This window comes from Piliocolobus tephrosceles, chromosome 5 (genome assembly GCF_002776525.5).
Source record: "Piliocolobus tephrosceles isolate RC106 chromosome 5, ASM277652v3, whole genome shotgun sequence".
Taxonomy (NCBI): domain Eukaryota; kingdom Metazoa; phylum Chordata; class Mammalia; order Primates; family Cercopithecidae; genus Piliocolobus; species Piliocolobus tephrosceles.
In genome coordinates, this window is record NC_045438.1 from 55,379,962 (window position 1) to 55,397,503 (window position 17,542).

Below are 17,542 nucleotides of genomic sequence, written 5' to 3' on the forward strand. Positions count from 1 at the left end.
TCCCTTACATATAAAAGTTGAAATATTATTTCTCCTAGGATTCTGTTTAAGGCAGTAGTTGAAACAGATATTTTAAGCTCAACAGCAAGAAAAAATAAGCTCATTTTGATAAATAACATACGACCATATGAGATTTTAAAATGTACTCGTGGTAGTCAGGCACTGTGGCTCTTATAAATGCCAGTGCTTTGAGAGGTGGAGGCAGGTGGATCACCTGAGGTCAGGAGTTTGAGACCAGCCTGGGCAACATGGTGAAATGCTGTGTCTACTAAAAATACAAAAATTAGCCGGACCTGATGGCACATGCAAGTAATCCCAACTATTCTGGAGGCTGAGGCACAAGAATTGCTTGTACCCAGAGGCAGAGGCTGCAGTGAGCCGAGATCGCACCACTGCACTCCAGCCTGGGCAACACAGTGGGACTCTGACTCAAACAAAAAAATTAAAATTAAAATAAAAGTACTAGGGGTAAATACCAAGACTAGATGGTGCATGTCATTTTAAAATACAAGAATTTCATGTATTTAATCCTTACTAAGTTTAATGTTTATCTAACTGAAATAATTGTCTGTGACAGCAGTCTCCAAACTTGTTTTTAGACGTAGACACTCATTTCAAGAACTTGGGACCCAATATATAAAACAGATCACAGAACAACTGTCCAGATATAACCACGTGTTGGGGCCAAGAGCGCTGCTCACCTTGTATCCACATACCGCCCACCAGTGCTGTCCCCAAGGGACCACCACAGAATTTCTAGCACTCCACCAGGCAAAATTTGAAAGCAATGGCTTTCACGTTGTTTCATATCCTTCTCGTGCCCATCTCATGTCCTTCACCTTGCTTTCCACCTCAGCCGCTGATGTGGCAGTCAGTTTTGCCCAAACATAACTGAGTAACACTTCATCTTGGCTGCATCAAAATCCCTTACTTTCTGCCCTAGGGCTTTTCTATTGGAGTAATTAGCCTCCATAGGAATCAGCCTGGCACTCACAAAGGCACTATTTGGAAGTTCAGGGAAGTTCTCTTGACCAGGAAATGGAAGCCTGTGGACAAATACTGCCCTTGCTCCCCTCTCTCCTCAGGTGTACCACTCTGAGGTACCAACTTCAAGGCATGTCGGAAGGCCCTGCCCACGTTGTGACCGTCTCAAGAACATGCCTTGTTTTCCTCTTCCCTGGTTTATTCTTCAAGTTTCCCACTCCTTGCCAAGCAACCGCTTTTCAAAGTGGTTCACCTTCACACAAGGTCATATCTCACACGCTGCTGAATATTCTTCCTGTTATTTTATAATTGGTGACTATATGTTAGCACAGTAAAATCTGGTTAATAAATAGAGCCCTTAGAGACCTATCAATAAAGGTTTTTTCTTAACTATCAAAAACTCATAAGAAAAATTCTAATAGGCAGCCCCAGTCAGAACTACCAAGAGAGTTCAGAAGCTAAGCTTTTCCTTCCTTTTTTGTTCCTGCCTTGGGATTTAGGAAAGGCTTTTTCGGGTAAGTTTGGCTGAATGGAGAGAGAGTGGGCACCAGTCATGTCCAGTGCTCAGTTTACTTCTTCTTGAGCTCAGGGTGATAGAAGCAGAATTGTCTGTGCCATGTAAAGGAAATAAAGCCTCCTGTGCCTTCTGGCGAACTATCTGAGGGTATAAAGAAACAAACAAAAAAACCTACCACTCCCTTTTCCATTAATTTTATGTTATATAGTAACATTAAGAATATCTTGTGGTTAATTGAGCTCAAGAAAATTTCAGTCTTCAAAAGTGAGCTGAAGCATCAAATGCAAGAAACGTCATATACAAGAAGCATCATATACTGAGCTTGCCAAGCAACTCCTTTCTTTATCCAACCTTTCTTGCCTCAAGTAACTTTTTTTTCTTTCCCATCAATTTCTCAGATATAAATTTAGAAAGGAAGAACAGCAAGGAAGAAACCTTGCTCTGGCTCAGGACCCCACGTGTCGGTTGTGACTTAACTCCAAAGCACTGTGTACCTCACTCTCCGTATCTGTAAAAATGTGCGAATCGGACTTAAAAAATCTTAAACCCTTTCCGGTACTAAAATGTCCTATGGCAACTTCAATCACCATTAAGCGCATGTTTTTCCCAGCGATACAATCTCGAGGAAAAGAGTAATCATACACAAAACTGAACAATCATGGTTGCCATTCCGAATACCACAGCCCTTTGGATTCTATATAAGCTCAAATAGGTTCTGTCAAAGGGAGAAAGATCGAGTGCGCTCTGAACTGCCAGGTGTGGTGTTTATGATTAGGACAATAAGTGAAACAGAAAGTTACAGTCAAGCCTTTATTCACATGCTTCGAGAGTACAGGCAAGTGGTTAAATGGGAAAAGGTGCAACCCCACAATGTTTCATTCCTCCCACCCCCACCCCACAGAAGCCACCAGATGAGCATAACATGTTTGAGCAGAAATACAGGAAGGAGAGGGGAAAGTTATCTTCTTACTGCACAGGGAGCCCCAAGCAAAATGTCCTGCTGTTTTGTGCACCCAAGGGCCTGGGTGAGAGATGGGGAAAGACAAGGAATGAAAAGCAGTGAGTCAGAGTATGTGCTGCCTCCTTAAGGGTTACGAATGCCTAATGCCTAAGAGTGTGATTGGCAAAGATGGGGTGTGGGCAAAATTCTTTCTCATACTCTCTCTCTCTCTCATTCTCTATATAGGAGATAGTTTTAATATCTGCCTTCAGATATTAGTCATATCCTAGATGTTGTATTCCAAGTCTGATGCAGAGGTTCCACCAAATCTAATCAAGTGAACTTTCATAAACCAATGGATAAGGCTTTCCCATAAGATGAACTGTGTGATGGGTTTAAACGAGAGAGAGATCATTCTGTTCTGGATATAAGTTTCTGTCCAGCCAAAATGTTGTTAAGTACAATTTTTGTTTGTTTGGTTTTTGCTTGTTTTAAATAATATGTTAGCTTATGCACTGTATATAAGTAGGTGTCTTTGTGTATTCAGGCTGCTATAACAAAGTACCATAGCCTGGGTGGCTTACAAACTACAGAAATTTACTCTTACAGTGCTGAAGGCTTGAGAAATTCATGATGAAAGCACCAGCAGATTCTGCATTTGCTGAGGGCCCTCTTGCATAGACAGCTATCTTCTCCCCATGTCTTCACAAGGCAAAGAGGCAAGGGAGCTCTCCAGGGCCTCTTTCATAAGGGCATTAATTGTATTCATAATGGCTCTGCTCTCATGACTTAATCACTTCCCAAAGGCCCCACCTCCAAATACTATCACACTGGGGAATAGGTTTCAACATATAAATTTGAGGGGAACACATTTAGTTTCAGTAGGAGTCCTAAGTGATTCAAATATTAACCACTCATAGTCACTAAAAACCATTAGTGTGATTTAAATTAATGTTTAAGTAAATTAGGCCAACCTGATCTCTTCACTGTCTTCTGATATGCTTCATATTTATCTCTTCTATACTGTTTTCTTTATTTTTCTTTCTCTCTGTTTACCTGTAACATATATCTCATTCTTTTCCTATCAAAATGTTTCTTGTTCTTCAAGTATCAGCTTAAATCCATCCTTTCTTACAGTCTCTCCAAAGTACTCCTACAACAAATTTCCCTGCAATATAACCCAAAATACATGCAACCATTGTTTAAAAAAAATTATGCATTTTCTCATGGCCTTATAAAATGTCACTTGATAAAATTTAAAGACTTGAACTACATCTATCTCTCTGTGTTTAGGTAAGAAATCCAGCATTCAAAGTTGACCAACACAACTGTATATCTTCAAAATACTGTACAATTCTAAGCTTTTAGCAATTCAGATGTACCTCAAATTAAGTACAAAATCTAATTTAAATAATTTTCTCAATTCACTTTGTTCATCCATATTTAGCTTTTATCACTTGCGTCATGAAAAGTGATCTGTACCGTAGATACATATTAGCAAATCATAAATTCATATACAAACACATACATGTCTATATATGCATATATTCCTGAGTTTGCAAACTTTAAAAAGGGAATATATGGTTACTCTTACAATAAAAATGCAGAAAGTAAAATTGGAAGAAGTAAAAAAATAAAAAGTTAATATAGTCAATCCCCATTATTCATGATAGTTATGTTCCATAAAGTCATTATAACTACAGAATTCATAAATACTGAAGCTTTGCTTCTAGGAGATATATAGGGCTAGGTTCCTGTGAGCCTATGATTACAAAATTTTCATTAGCTAATGCATACATAACCTTGTTTTATGTGTGTTTCTGTCTAAAGATGCTTTGTTTGATACATAGCTGATTCACTAACGTTGAACTCATGGTCAACAGCACTATAAATCATGCCTGAACAAAGCTTCTCTAATACAAGTACTTTCCTCATAAGCTACACCACAGTCTTCTTGGCTTAGGGACACTAAGTAGAACTTCCACACTATGTTTGAGACCTTTTTAAACAGTGAAGCCACCACCATCACCAACAACAAAAAAACACAGAAATGTGAAAAATGTGGCATTAAATAGATTGTGAAAAGGACACTTGTTTGTAGTACAAGCTGAAATAAGACAGCAGAGCATTGCCTTGTTTGGCCTTACCTGGGAACTTTCACAGAGAGCAACTCAAATTTTTTGCTGCTCTACACATGTCCACATAGGTCCTCAAATGACTGCAAAAGTCAAGTATTATTTTGAGGATAAGTATTAATAGATTCTAGTTAACAGGCCAATTTTCAAATACAGAATCCTCAAATAATGAGAATCAAATATATATAAATTGTGCCTCAAGGAGATATTTTTAAAACATTAGTAAAGAAGAAAATCAGGAAGCTATGTTCCATATTAAATATGGTAACAAATTCATGACATGATGACAAGTTGTATGTTTTATTATAATCAGGTAGAATCATTTGAAAACAAAATGGATTCCCGTATAACTCACTCATCAGTCACCAGATACCTAACCACATCAAATGAATTAAAAATATATATAGCACATTGATTTGCATATTTTGAACCATCTTTGCATCCCAGGAATAAATCCCACTTGGTTACGAGGAGTGATTTTTCTAATGTATTATTGAATTCTGTTTGCTAGTATTATGTTGAAGATTTTTGCATTACTATTCATCAGAGATATTAGCCTGTATTTTTCTTTCTTTGATATGTCTTTGGTTTTGGCATCAGGGTAATACTGGCCTCATAGAATGAGTTTGGAAGTATTCCTTCCTCCTCTATTCCTTAGAATAGTTTGAATAAGAATGATATTAGTTCTTCTTCGAATGTTTGGTAGAATTGAGCAGTGTAGCCATCATCTCCTGGGCTTTTCTTTACTGGAAGACTTTTTATTATGGCTTAGATCTCAGTACTTATTATTGATCTGTTCAGCTTTTGGTTTTCTTCCTGGTTCAATTTTGGTAGGTTGTATGTATATACTCAAAACAAAGGAAATTAGTGTATCAAAGAGATATCTGCACTTCTAGGTTTGTTGCAGCAGCATTGTTTACGATAGCTAAGATTTGGAAGCAACCGAAGTGTCCATCAATAGATTAATGGATAAAGAAAATGTGGTACATAAACACAATGGTATACTATTCAGCCATTAAAAAGAATGAGATCCACTCATTTGCAACAACATGATAAAACTGGAGATTATGCTGTTAAGTGAAATACGCCAGGCACAGAAAGACAAACTTTGCATGTTCTTACTTATTTGTGTTATCTAAAAATCAAATCAATTGAATTCATAAACTTAGAGAGTAGAAGGTTGGTGACCAGAGGCTGGAAAGGGTAGTGGGGCCTGAAGGGGGTGGGAGGAGGTGAGGATGGCTAATGGGTACAAAAAATTAGAAAGAATAAATAAGACCTACTATCTGAAAGCATGAAAGAGTAACTATAATCAATAATAAGCTAATTGCACATTTTAAAATAACATAAAGAATATAATTGGATTGTTTGTCACTCAAAGGATAACTGATTGAGGGAGCGGATACCTCATTCCTCATGAATGTTTATTTCACATTGTCTGCATGTATCAAAACATTCCATGTACCCCGTAAATATATACACCTACTACATAGCCACAAAGAATACAAATAATTTTACAATTAAAATATATATTAGCATGTTTTATTTTGCATACTGAAATAACATTTTCAAAACTAAATTGATTCCTGTATATTTCTAAAATAGAAATTTAAGTAAAATTGTGATTATGTAATATAAGTATGTGAATGTCGAAATTATCCTTACAATGTAAGATTTCATTTGTCTGAAGTCTTATGCTTTTATTTTCAGTAAAGCTCTAAAACATGGAAAGGAAACTTCTACTTAATAAGTAATAACCACGCTATAGCTATAAAATCACAACAATTACTTGATATTTGCAATTAACAAACTTTGGAAAAAAAAATTTAAGCCACAAAATCCTTACTCTAATTTTTGATAAACAACTAAAAAGGGCTCTGCCTACAACTGAATGACTCTAGGACTGTGAATTAGTCTGCTCCTTCCAAACCGAGAATGGTGAAAACACACAAGTAAACTAGACATTCCATCTGGAAAATAAAATCCTATTTTATACCAAAGTAGTTTTATTAGCCAAAGTGAAATTTGGATCTAAATGATTCTGAGGTGAGACTCTCATCTCATTTTACTATATTAAGATGCACATAAGATCCATTCATTGCATGAAGAGTGATGACTTTGCTCAGTCTTTCCTATAAGAGTTACAAAACATTTATGCAGCCAACAAGCATATGAGAAAAAGTTCAACATCACTGATCATTAGAGAAATGCAAATCAAAACTACAATGAGAGACCATCTCATGCCAGTCAGAATGGCGATTATTAAAACGTCAAGAAACAATAGATGCTGGTGAGGCTGTGGAGAAAGAAGAGTGCTTTTACACTGTTGTTGGGAATGCAAATTAGTTCAACCATTGTGGAAGACAATGTGGCAATTCCTCAAGGATCTAGAACCAGAAATATCAATTGACCCAGCAATTCATTACTGGGTATATACCCGAAGGAATATAAATCATTCTACTATAAAGACTCATGCACACGTATGTTTATTGTAGCACTATTTACAACATCTAAGACATGGAACCAATTCAAATGCCCATCAGTGATAGATTGGATAAAGAAAATGTGTTACATATACACCATGGAATACTATACAGTCATAAAAAAGAATAAGATCATGTCTTTTGCAGGGACATGGATGAAACTGGAAGCCATCATCCTCAGTAAGCTAACACAGGAACAAAAAACCACACACTGCCTATTGTCACTCATAAGTGGGAGCTGAACAATGAGAACACATGGACACAGGGAGAGGAACAACACACACTGGGGCCTGTCAGGGGCTGGGGGGGCAAGGGAACAAGGAGCATTAGGACAAATAGCTAATGCATGAGGGGCTTAAAACCTAGATGACGGATTGATAGGTGAAGCAAACCACCATGGCACATGTATACCTGTGTAAGAAACCTGCACGTTCTGCACATGTATCTTGGAACTTAAAGTAAAATAAAATAAAATAAAATAAAATAAAATAGAAAGTAAATATTTCAGGTTTTTACAATCAAATAATCTCTGTCATAACTACTTAGTTCTGCTATTGCAGCCTAGAGGAAGCCATAGACAACACATAGACAAATGGGTATGACTGCATTTCAATAAAACTTGATATGGACACTGACATTTGAATTTCCACATAATTTTCACATGCTTCAAAACATTATTTTTCTTTTGATTTCTTTCAACCATTTAAAAATGTAAAATTGTTCTCAGCTGGAAGACCACAGAAAGAAGTCATAGGCTGGGTTTTGCCCACAAGCTGTCATTTGCCAAACTCTGATACAGAACATCTTAAATAAAATTTTATTCTTGCAGTGGTCATGAAATAGGAACACATCATCATCTTTAGAAAATTTGATTACATACTGTTTACTACATGAAGGCAAAACATTTTGTTAAAATAACCTAGTACTTAGTATGTGTATATATTTATGGGGTATGTATAAACCCACAAAAATTAAAAATTAACAAAAACCCTAGACCAACTCACAATATTTCTCAACATCAGAAAATAGCAACACAAATATGAAGTTAGCACAAACCACAACAGTTGCCATAGATTGCTATGACAGAGCACATTGCTCTTCCGGAACTGAGGTTGAAGTTGTGCTATAATAATCATCACACAAAATTATCTCTATTTCACCCCAGGCCCCCATCTCTAACCCTCACTTACTTATTTCGCTCAATCAGCAAGGTTCATTACCACCTTTAGCCAGCGATGAAGGAGTAAGTGCTTAGAAAATAGCATTTCTGAAGAATTTCTCTCTATTAGATACGCTTTGTGGTTATCTTAAATAAGTGCAATTTGCTAGGCTTGTCACAGTATTTTCGTCTTCAATCTTTTGGAAGTTTTCAGGAAAAAAGGAAACTGTCATCTGCAAATTCATATTAACTTCTTGGCAAATATAAAATCTGTCCTCCAAGATACCTATGCCTGCACACCTGCTGCCCTGCACCCACTGCATGTGACCAGATAGTGAGTGGCAGCTTCAAACTCTCTTTATGCCATTTCAAACGTAAAAGCACATTGCTTGGATCTTTTTTCTTTTCCATCTGACTTACATGTTGCTCATTTTAAAAAATGTTTTCTACACTCTCAAAAGTTGCTTTGAAAAATGCTATTACTTCTTTGGAACTCAGACTGTCTAGCTCGGTTAAAAGGAGTACTAGGGTAGGCCAAAGTATTCTAAGGATGTTTGTAATCTCTGCTTCTTGTCTACAGTTTTGTTCAATGATTTCCTTAAGAGTCAATTGAAATCTTCTTCCTGCCTGACTCTATGTCTTTAACTTTGACCCCATTCATCCATATCTAAGTGACTGCTCCTTTGATCTGCCATGCTCAGAGGAAACTTTCTCACATGTACAGGAATTCTTTAGATTAGCCAGATGACCATCAGGAAAAGGTTTGCAAGAAGAGTTAAGTTAAATGAGAGTTTAAACTGAGTAAGTTAAAGGAGAGTTTAAACTGGGTTACATAGAGTCCCCTGCAAAATTTTATAATTCCCAGACTCTCATAAGTGAGAATTGGATCTAAATTCTAGCAAGGAACCCAGACAGGATAAAATGAATAATAACTGAGTCTCCTTCCAATTAATTCATGGAACATCAGAGCCATTATATAAATCCCCACAATATGCTGAGACATGTAGAAGAAGAGTACTTTCAGATCATCTAGTCCAGTGACTGAATCCTGACGATACCTTAGAATTACCCGGAAAGCTCTAAAAAAAAAAAAAAAGAAAGAAAGGAAACCCACCTAAGGTTAATTGAATCAGAATCTCCAGGGGCAGCTCCTGGGCATAAGTAAGTGTAAAAGTTACCCTGGTGACTCTACCATGCAGCCAAGATCAAGAAGGATAGGTTTGATTCAACCTATTCATTTTATGGATGAGAAAACTGAGTCCTGTTTGTGAAAAATATTTAACGAATCTGTCTATATATTTTACTTCTCTGAACTTTATGGGGTTATTTATAGAACAAGTAGTAAATTAAATTACCTTCCAGAAAAGTGAAAGTGCAGGATTTTTTGAAAATGTATCTAAATTTGACCAATCACCTCTCTTCAGAGTAGGCATAGTGGAGTAGATAGAGTAGTAAACATGTAATGAAAGACATATTTAGACAAATGCTTGAGGGGATGCATACCCCATTACTATGCATTGCATGCCTGTAGCAAAACATCTCATGTAATTGATAAATATACACAACTAATACCTTCTAGGTACCCACAAAAATCTAAATTAAAAAAACTTGAAAAGCAGACATGTTTAGATTTCTGCCCCTTACTAGTGACTACACTAGACACCTAACCTATTTCAATCTCATTAGTTAACCTTAATAAAGGGAAAATAGCCATATTCAACCTCACATGGGTTTTAGGTCCAAATAGATAAGCTTTTGATAATAAAAATATGGGAAAATATGTGGTAAACTCTAAAGTGTTCTGTAAAGCTTGGCTGGGCACGGTGGCTCATGCCTGTAATCCCAGCACTTTGGGAGGCTGTGGTGGGCAGATCACTTGATGTCAGGAGTTCAAGATCCACCTGGCCAACACGGTGAAACCTTGTCTCTACTAAAAATACAAAAATGAGCCGGGCGACATGGCTTGTGCCTGTAATCCCAGCTACTCAGGAGGCTGAGGCAGGAGAATAGCTTGAATATGAGAGGTGAAAGTTGCAGTAAGCCAAGATGGCGCCACTGCATTCCAGTCTGGGTGACAGAGTGAGACATCATCTCAAAAATAAATGAATAAATAAATAAATACTGAAGAGTTTTATTTGCTCCTAATTATCTTCCCTCCTACTGGACTCACACCATCAGTTTGCAAGCTATCAACACTCACCCAGGGCTTTTGCCTTTTGCCTTTCCCTAGGTCAGATATACTATCTATTACAATATTTCTGATTACAGTTTATCTTTCTAGACTCCTAAGTTCTGCAGAGGAGAAGCTAGGCTTTGCATGAGTATCACTGTTTCTTGACATTCTTCTCTTCATTCCCATCAACTCCTTCTACATGCACTGGGTCATTTCAAAACCATCTTGTCAGGGACATGATTATGTGAAGAAAATTCTAAGACAGGTAATGGCAACTCATTTGGTTCCCTATTGATAAGTCTTTTTATATTGTCTAAAAAAGTCAGTGGGGGAAAAATGTGCGAACCAGTGATTTTTCGAACAAAATAACATTTTGTTACTTAAATCTTGGTGTGAAAGAATCGCAAGCAGGATCTAAGTCTAAATGCTAATTGCATGTGACAAAACTCCTTTGTCTCCAGCAGCACTGTTCATTTGAAGAAGAAGAAATAACTCACAACAATGACTTTCTCTGAACACTAGCTTTGAGAATTTAGGCATTTCTAATTTCATCCCTGTGAAGAGTCATCCTGACCCCTGTTGTGTCTGATTCTCTAATCACACAGTAAAACTGGACAAATGATGGAGCTCTTTTCCCTTTTTTTTTTTTTTTTTTAGACGGAGTCTCACTCTGTCGCCAGGCTGGAGTGCAGTGGTGCAATCTCAGCTCACTGCAACCTCCACCTCCTGGGTTCAAGTGATTCTTCTGCCTCGGCCTCCCAAAGTGCTGGAATTACAGGCATGACCCACTACGCCCAGCATGATGGAGCTCTTTTCTGCATGAAGGATGCCTTAATGACAGTTCCTTGGGCCTACATGTCTATTTCTAACGCCTTCATGATGGATTTTTCCAAGACTTGCAATGCAATGTCTGTCAACTTCCTAACTCAGGAAAGTAAACTCTATAAATAAAGCAAGCACAGGATGCAGCAGAGAATAATAACCTTGAATCTCATGGTGCCCTTGAGAACTAAGACTCTTCCAAGTACAGAAGCAGTGGGAACAAGGAGATCAATGGAAGGGAAGGCCTCTTTGTTTCTGAGCATTTTTTCCTTGAAATGCTGGGTTCTGTGCCAGTGAGAGGTTGAGCTTTTTCTGGGGGAGTATAAAATGTTAATTGAAAAACGTTGCCAGCAGTATAACCTGAACATCAGAGCCTCATTGTGCCTGCCAAGAAGAACAAGGGAAATTATTATCAACATTATAATTTCATTCTTACTCAGCCTCCATCAGCTCTGGAAAGAAAACCACATGGGCTGAATAAAATTAAATATGAGCATGTTCAAGATCCAAGGCCACTGAAATTGGTAGTCCTATTAAAGCAGATAGCATTAATTGAAATCCTTCAAATAGTCTTTCCTTCTGATGACAAAAGGAAGCTTTTTCAAGTTCCTTATAAAATATATAAAACACATATCTAAGGACTAAAGATATTCCTTAAAATTGTATAGAACTTTACTTTTTTCCCTATATTGAACAGTTTGAGTCTCATAAAATTTTTGTGAGTATAAACAGAGAAGAAATTGAACAGATTCATTTTAAAGAAATAAGCAGACTAATTTTAAAGAAGAAACATGAACTACATTTGTTGAGCACTATGTACAAAGCACTCTCTTAGAAGTTTCAGATATCAGTGAGCAAAATAGACACAGTCCGACTTTTTCCCAAAGCCCAAAAGTACAGTCTAGTGGATAAGAAAATTAAACAATTTTACCAGTTAATAAATGCCAAGAATAAGACTATAAAAACTCACCTTATGTTCTTTCCATCACACTATCAGAAAAACACTCTTCTCAAGGTTTATTACAATCAATTACTGTAGCTCATCTTATTCCATCACCAAACCCATGAATGTGATATCTTCTTAATTTAAGTCTTTATTCCATTTCTCATATTTTGTTGAAAGTATTATTTATGTCTCAGAGGCAAGATAGTAGTAAGTGGAAAAGGTTCATTTTCATAAAAGAATGAAAGAAAGTGCTATTGACCATCATTTATAAGTATTTTTCTCAAAGTAGATATTGCAAAAATTTTACAAATAGTAAGGATATCGGCTCAGAAGAGCAGAGTCCTGTATGAGTGGAATTCGTAGGAAGAAAATCTCAGGATCATTCCTTTCAGACATTTGTTACTCTGTCATTGTATTGGAACGATGACCAGTCTACTTATGAATACCCTATCAAGCGAAGACAGGCAGGAGAAGAAAGAATCAAGCAGGAAGTCAAACGTGAAACTTTCACATTTTAAAAAGTTTTGTATCAGTTTTGTGGAATTTAAGATGTGATTATCAAAAGAGAAATTGACACTATCTTTTAGAAAAGGGCCACTATTCTGAACAAAGAAGAAATTGTCTGCATATAAACAAATACATCACATTTCCACAAAAGACTTTGGTACATGAGTCAATGCCACAAAGCATAACTTAAAACACATAAACCACACCAGTGATCATTTCCACAGGAGTATTATTTTCTCAGCAATTTCGAAACTCAAAATAACAGCATATGAATGAAGGAATTAACATGCTTTCTATACATCTTTTAAAAAATATTTTATATAAAGATATATGTCTTCTACTATGTCAAAAAAATTCTAACAGTAGTAAAAAGATGAAAAATGATGTTTGGTATAGCTGTCATGTTTTTATTCACACAGTTGTTTGAAGTTAAGTTGATATTAAAGCAGAATATATTGGGTCAACATTCTAGTTGAAATAGATAAAGTTATAAAATTTAGCAGACCAAAACATTTTTGGAATGATAATTGGTCAAAGAAGCCCTTTGAAAACAGTTGTGTTTTCAGAACAATCATAGGTCAGAATGTATCAATTATCTTTAGCACACATGAGAAACATCTAGAAGCAATGTTAGTACAATCAAAACAAAAAGTAACACTTCAGTAAATATGAATGCTTAACCTGGGCCCATATTCTAAGGACAAATAAACATGAACATAGTAGAATATTGGTCCCTAGCAATGTGCCTTGGAGAATAAATTAGCACCCATTAAATTTGAAACTCACAGAAAGCATTATCATCATTACCATCTTCATTGTCATCATCACCATCTTCATTGTCATCATCACCATCTTCATTATCATCATCATCACTGACTTTTACTGAAAGTAACTACAGTTCAGATTCCATACTAACAATCCTTCAACACACTACATTAAAAAAAATTTCATCTGTACACCAACCATTAAGGAAGGCATTAATATTTTCCAACTATTACAGATGGGAAAAATAGAATTTAAGCAATTTGTGTTGTAAGCCCAAATTTGTCCAACTAGTAAATGATGGAAGTAAGATTTGAACTGAGAGCTACATTACCCCGAAACTTAAGTGCTTAAAAATTATTTTATTCAATTGCATCAAGGAGAGATTCTCAAACCAGTTATCAAGGGTCCATTTGGATGGCTGACAGGTATATTAAGGTAGCTTTTACATCTTACTTTCCAGAATGTTCCCTAATTGGCAACCTATTTTCCTTATTGATAGGCTCTTCCTCATGGAAATCGGAATGAAGGAAATGAGATGCCTGTCTCCTTGCAAGTCAAACCCTGGAACTTTTCCTTCATATTAGGCTGTGACATTTTGAATTGACCTTCTGTCTCTAGAATAACTGGATCTAGGTCTCTAATTGAGTCAGCGTTTTAGCCTGGAAAAATAGGACCCATCAATTATTAGTGGAACTTCTATTTTACAAAACCTCGATTGTGATCTAAAGATGCTGTCATAATCTACCCTTGACAGCATCATTACTGAGTGTGTGACTAGTGAGTGCTAATAATTCCTATCGGCAAACTGGTCAATAGACAGCCACTCTGCCAGGCTCAGTGCTGAAAGCTGGAGATCTAGTCAGGCTTCCTGGCTGTATTATTCAGTCAAGCACTGGGACATTTGCATATTTCCATTTACATTCATGATCCTTTTTGTACACTTTTTTAAAAAAAATGAAATTTCCAGTTTTGGGAATGCAAGCTTCTTGAGGACAGACTTTGTCTGGTATTTTTGTTGTTGTTTGTTTGCCTGTTTTAATTCTTATATCTCAGAACCTAACAAAGTAACAAATACTCATGTGATGTATAGTAGCTGAAATGTTCCACTACACTGAATTGATTATAATGTTATGTTAATGCTACATTTATTTCTGCCCTTTGTGTCTCAGAGATCCATTTCTAATTTTTTAGAGTAACTTTTAGATCATTGTTCCACTGAGAGCTAATGTTTGAAAGAAACTTGAAATTCCCAAGATTAAAATTATGGTAAAAGAGCTATTTTTTTTAATTTTGATGCAAAGATATTTTCCAAGGTTATTTTCTACATTCGAGTTGAGAAGAGAACATAAGCCCATGAAGTGTTTGCCTTTTCCTTTTCCCAATTTATTGTCACAAGGAATCAGAATGGGAGAGGGGTTATAACAAGATAATAGTAACCGAGAAAAATTGAATCTAGAAGAGGAATTAAATCTGAAAGAATCTAAGAAGAATCAATCTGGAATAAAAGGTTCAACTTTACTCAAGGATTTTTTTTTTGAAGCAGCACTAATTAAATTCAAGAAAAGCATCCTGCTCCATATCCTTGTATCCCTACCCTAGCGAACAAAACACCAGATGGACAGGTTGAAGGCAGATTCGCTGGAATTACTGCCAAATGCAAGTAACCAGGCATGTCGGTGGTATGCCAGCGAGCCTGAATAAATAGACCAAAAGGACCAAAAGGACCCAGAAAAGTAATGGAAACTCCCCCTTTTTACTCATGACTCTTATCTGTAACTCTTTCTTTGCTTCTCAAATGGTTAATAGGGTCAATTACAAAAAGTATGGAAACTTAGTCCATTCAACTCCCATGCCAAATTCTTCCCATAGACTATTCCAGTCCATTCCATATTCTTTGTCTTAGAAACAGATTGGAAAAGAATAAGGTATCTGGGGAGACTTCCAGTAAATGAGATTTTACTTATTGTATCAATATGATGGTCTGAAAACTGACAAATACTGAGAGAAGAATTCTTAGTTGTATGAATTTTTCCCCAAAAAAAATCAGTGGATTTCTGCCTCCCTGAGAGAAGAAGATGAGGTGGCAATAGCCATAGTAACAGGAGAACAATAGGGGTAGAATGCTTCCCTAGAAAATGGGAAGAAAGAAGTCACAAGACAATGTGTCATTAAGAAATCCAGATTCATCTTAGAGATGTATCACACAAGGAGGTTGTACTAGGTGACACAAGAAAATTTCTAGCCTCTACTCTGCACCAATTATTTCACAAATATTTAAAAATACAAAGTTTATATCAAGAAAAGAAATTCTTACTTCACGGAGCAGAAAATACACTGGTAATAAAATATTGACAAATATCTCACTCTCAGTAAAATGGGTAGTAAAATTTGTGAATTTAAACATAGTTAACAGTGGTGTATATTTACTTCTAGAAAGTAGATACATGGCAGGCTAATTGGAGAATACTAGATTTATATTTGTTTCTGGAAAACTTTGGGGCCCACCTTAAATTAATAGCTTTCTGCCACCATCAGGGACAAAATCCTTCTCAAAAGGGGCCAAGAACATGACCCCAAGAAGTGAATTTAATATTCTCATTGACACCCTCCATCTAGTAAAACAAATTTTGAAAAATTGCAACATTCCTGTCACCTACATGAGGATTCGGTACGCTTCTCAACACTGCCATGTTACCCGCACTGTGCTGTAACATCTAACATACCATTTAGAAATCACTTCGTTCTGGTTTGTCACCAGACTTAGGAGAGAGATGTCTCACTGTAGAACCAGTGCCTATCATGTGCTTGACAAAAATAAAAATAAGAAAGGTGTTATATGGAATACTATGCAGCCATAAAAAAAATGAAATGATGTCTTTTGCAGCAAGCCGGATGCAGCTGGAGGCTGTTCTCCTGAGGCAATAAATGCAGGAACAGAAAATCAAATACCACATGTTCTCACTTATAAGTGAGAGCTAAACGTTGAGTACACATGGAAAAAGAGAGGACAACAGACCGGGGCTTACTTGAAGGTGGGAGGTGGGAGGAGGGTAAGGATCAAAAAACTTTTATCAGGCACAATGCTCACTACCTGAGTAACAAAATCATTTGAACACCAAATCTCAGTGACATGCAATTTACCTATATAACAAACCTGCACATGTACTCCCTAAAACAAAAATAATAGTTGGAAAGAAAAAAAACAGGTGGTAAAGAAATGTATGTTGGCTCAGTGTTGACACTAAGAAGATTTTATGGTGAACAAAAGTAATTATGAAAATATAATGCATTCTATGAAAATTTAAAACATGCTCATAATTCTTAAGATGCTTGAATACATAAAGCTCAATAACATTTTTGTCTTTAGCTAGGAGAAGTGTGAAATGTATAACTTTGATCACAAAGTTGGAGTATTCAATATAACAAAATGTTCCCAGAGTTTGGTTGTACTTGTTAAGTTTAGAGTGATTTGTATTTTAGTTTCTATATAGTTCAGTGTTCTTCAGATTTTTAAATATGAATGTCCAATAGAATAATAAGGAAAAATATAATTAATCATATGAAAACAACTGAAAAGGGAGAAAATGTCAGAAGTAGTAGATGATCCTGAAAAGTAATAAAGTATTGCATTAGAAAGCTTTTATACTAAAATATAAATCAATGCTTGGAGTTTTCCTATTAAAAAAACAGTTACATAATTTGTGGCTGAAAATGTTGTTAGTGCCAAATGAGTCTATTCCAAGTCGGAAGACAACTCTATATTGATTTAATAACCCTTATTGCACTATAAGACTAAAATTTCAGGCTTTAAAAACTAATGGGACTTATTTGCTTTGCCAAATTACTGGTTTATTCATGAATCATATTTTCTCCTCACAAATGCTATTGAGTTCTCCACAGGGAAAGGAAAATACCTTCCAAAAAAACTATCTGACTGAAAAAAAATCTCAGTAAGCTTCTTTCGGTTTCCTAGAAAAATGTCAATCAGCATGATTGTTAAATTATAAATAATTGTGTAATTCTTGGATGGAAAACAGTCATCATAAATACATAATTTTTTTTTTCTTGTCTAATTGTTTGTGTTTTTATTGAATAAAACTGCCCTAGAAGT

At 36.0% G+C, this 17,542-nt stretch overlaps 1 protein-coding gene across 9 annotated transcripts in view; it reads left to right on the forward strand.

Moving 5' to 3' along the window:
• OPRM1 (opioid receptor mu 1) overlaps nt 1-17,542 on the forward strand; it is a 128,745-nt gene that overhangs the window by 37,377 nt on the left and 73,826 nt on the right. Inside the window, exon 2 of one of the 9 annotated variants that reach the window (XM_023206101.1) lies at nt 1,900-2,019. The exons of the other annotated variants lie outside the window; for them this stretch is intronic. Within the exon in view, the coding sequence (XP_023061869.1) occupies nt 1,900-1,972 (73 nt within the window). The 3' untranslated portion in view covers nt 1,973-2,019. The remainder of the gene's footprint in view (nt 1-1,899; nt 2,020-17,542) is intronic. 9 annotated transcript variants of the gene reach the window in all.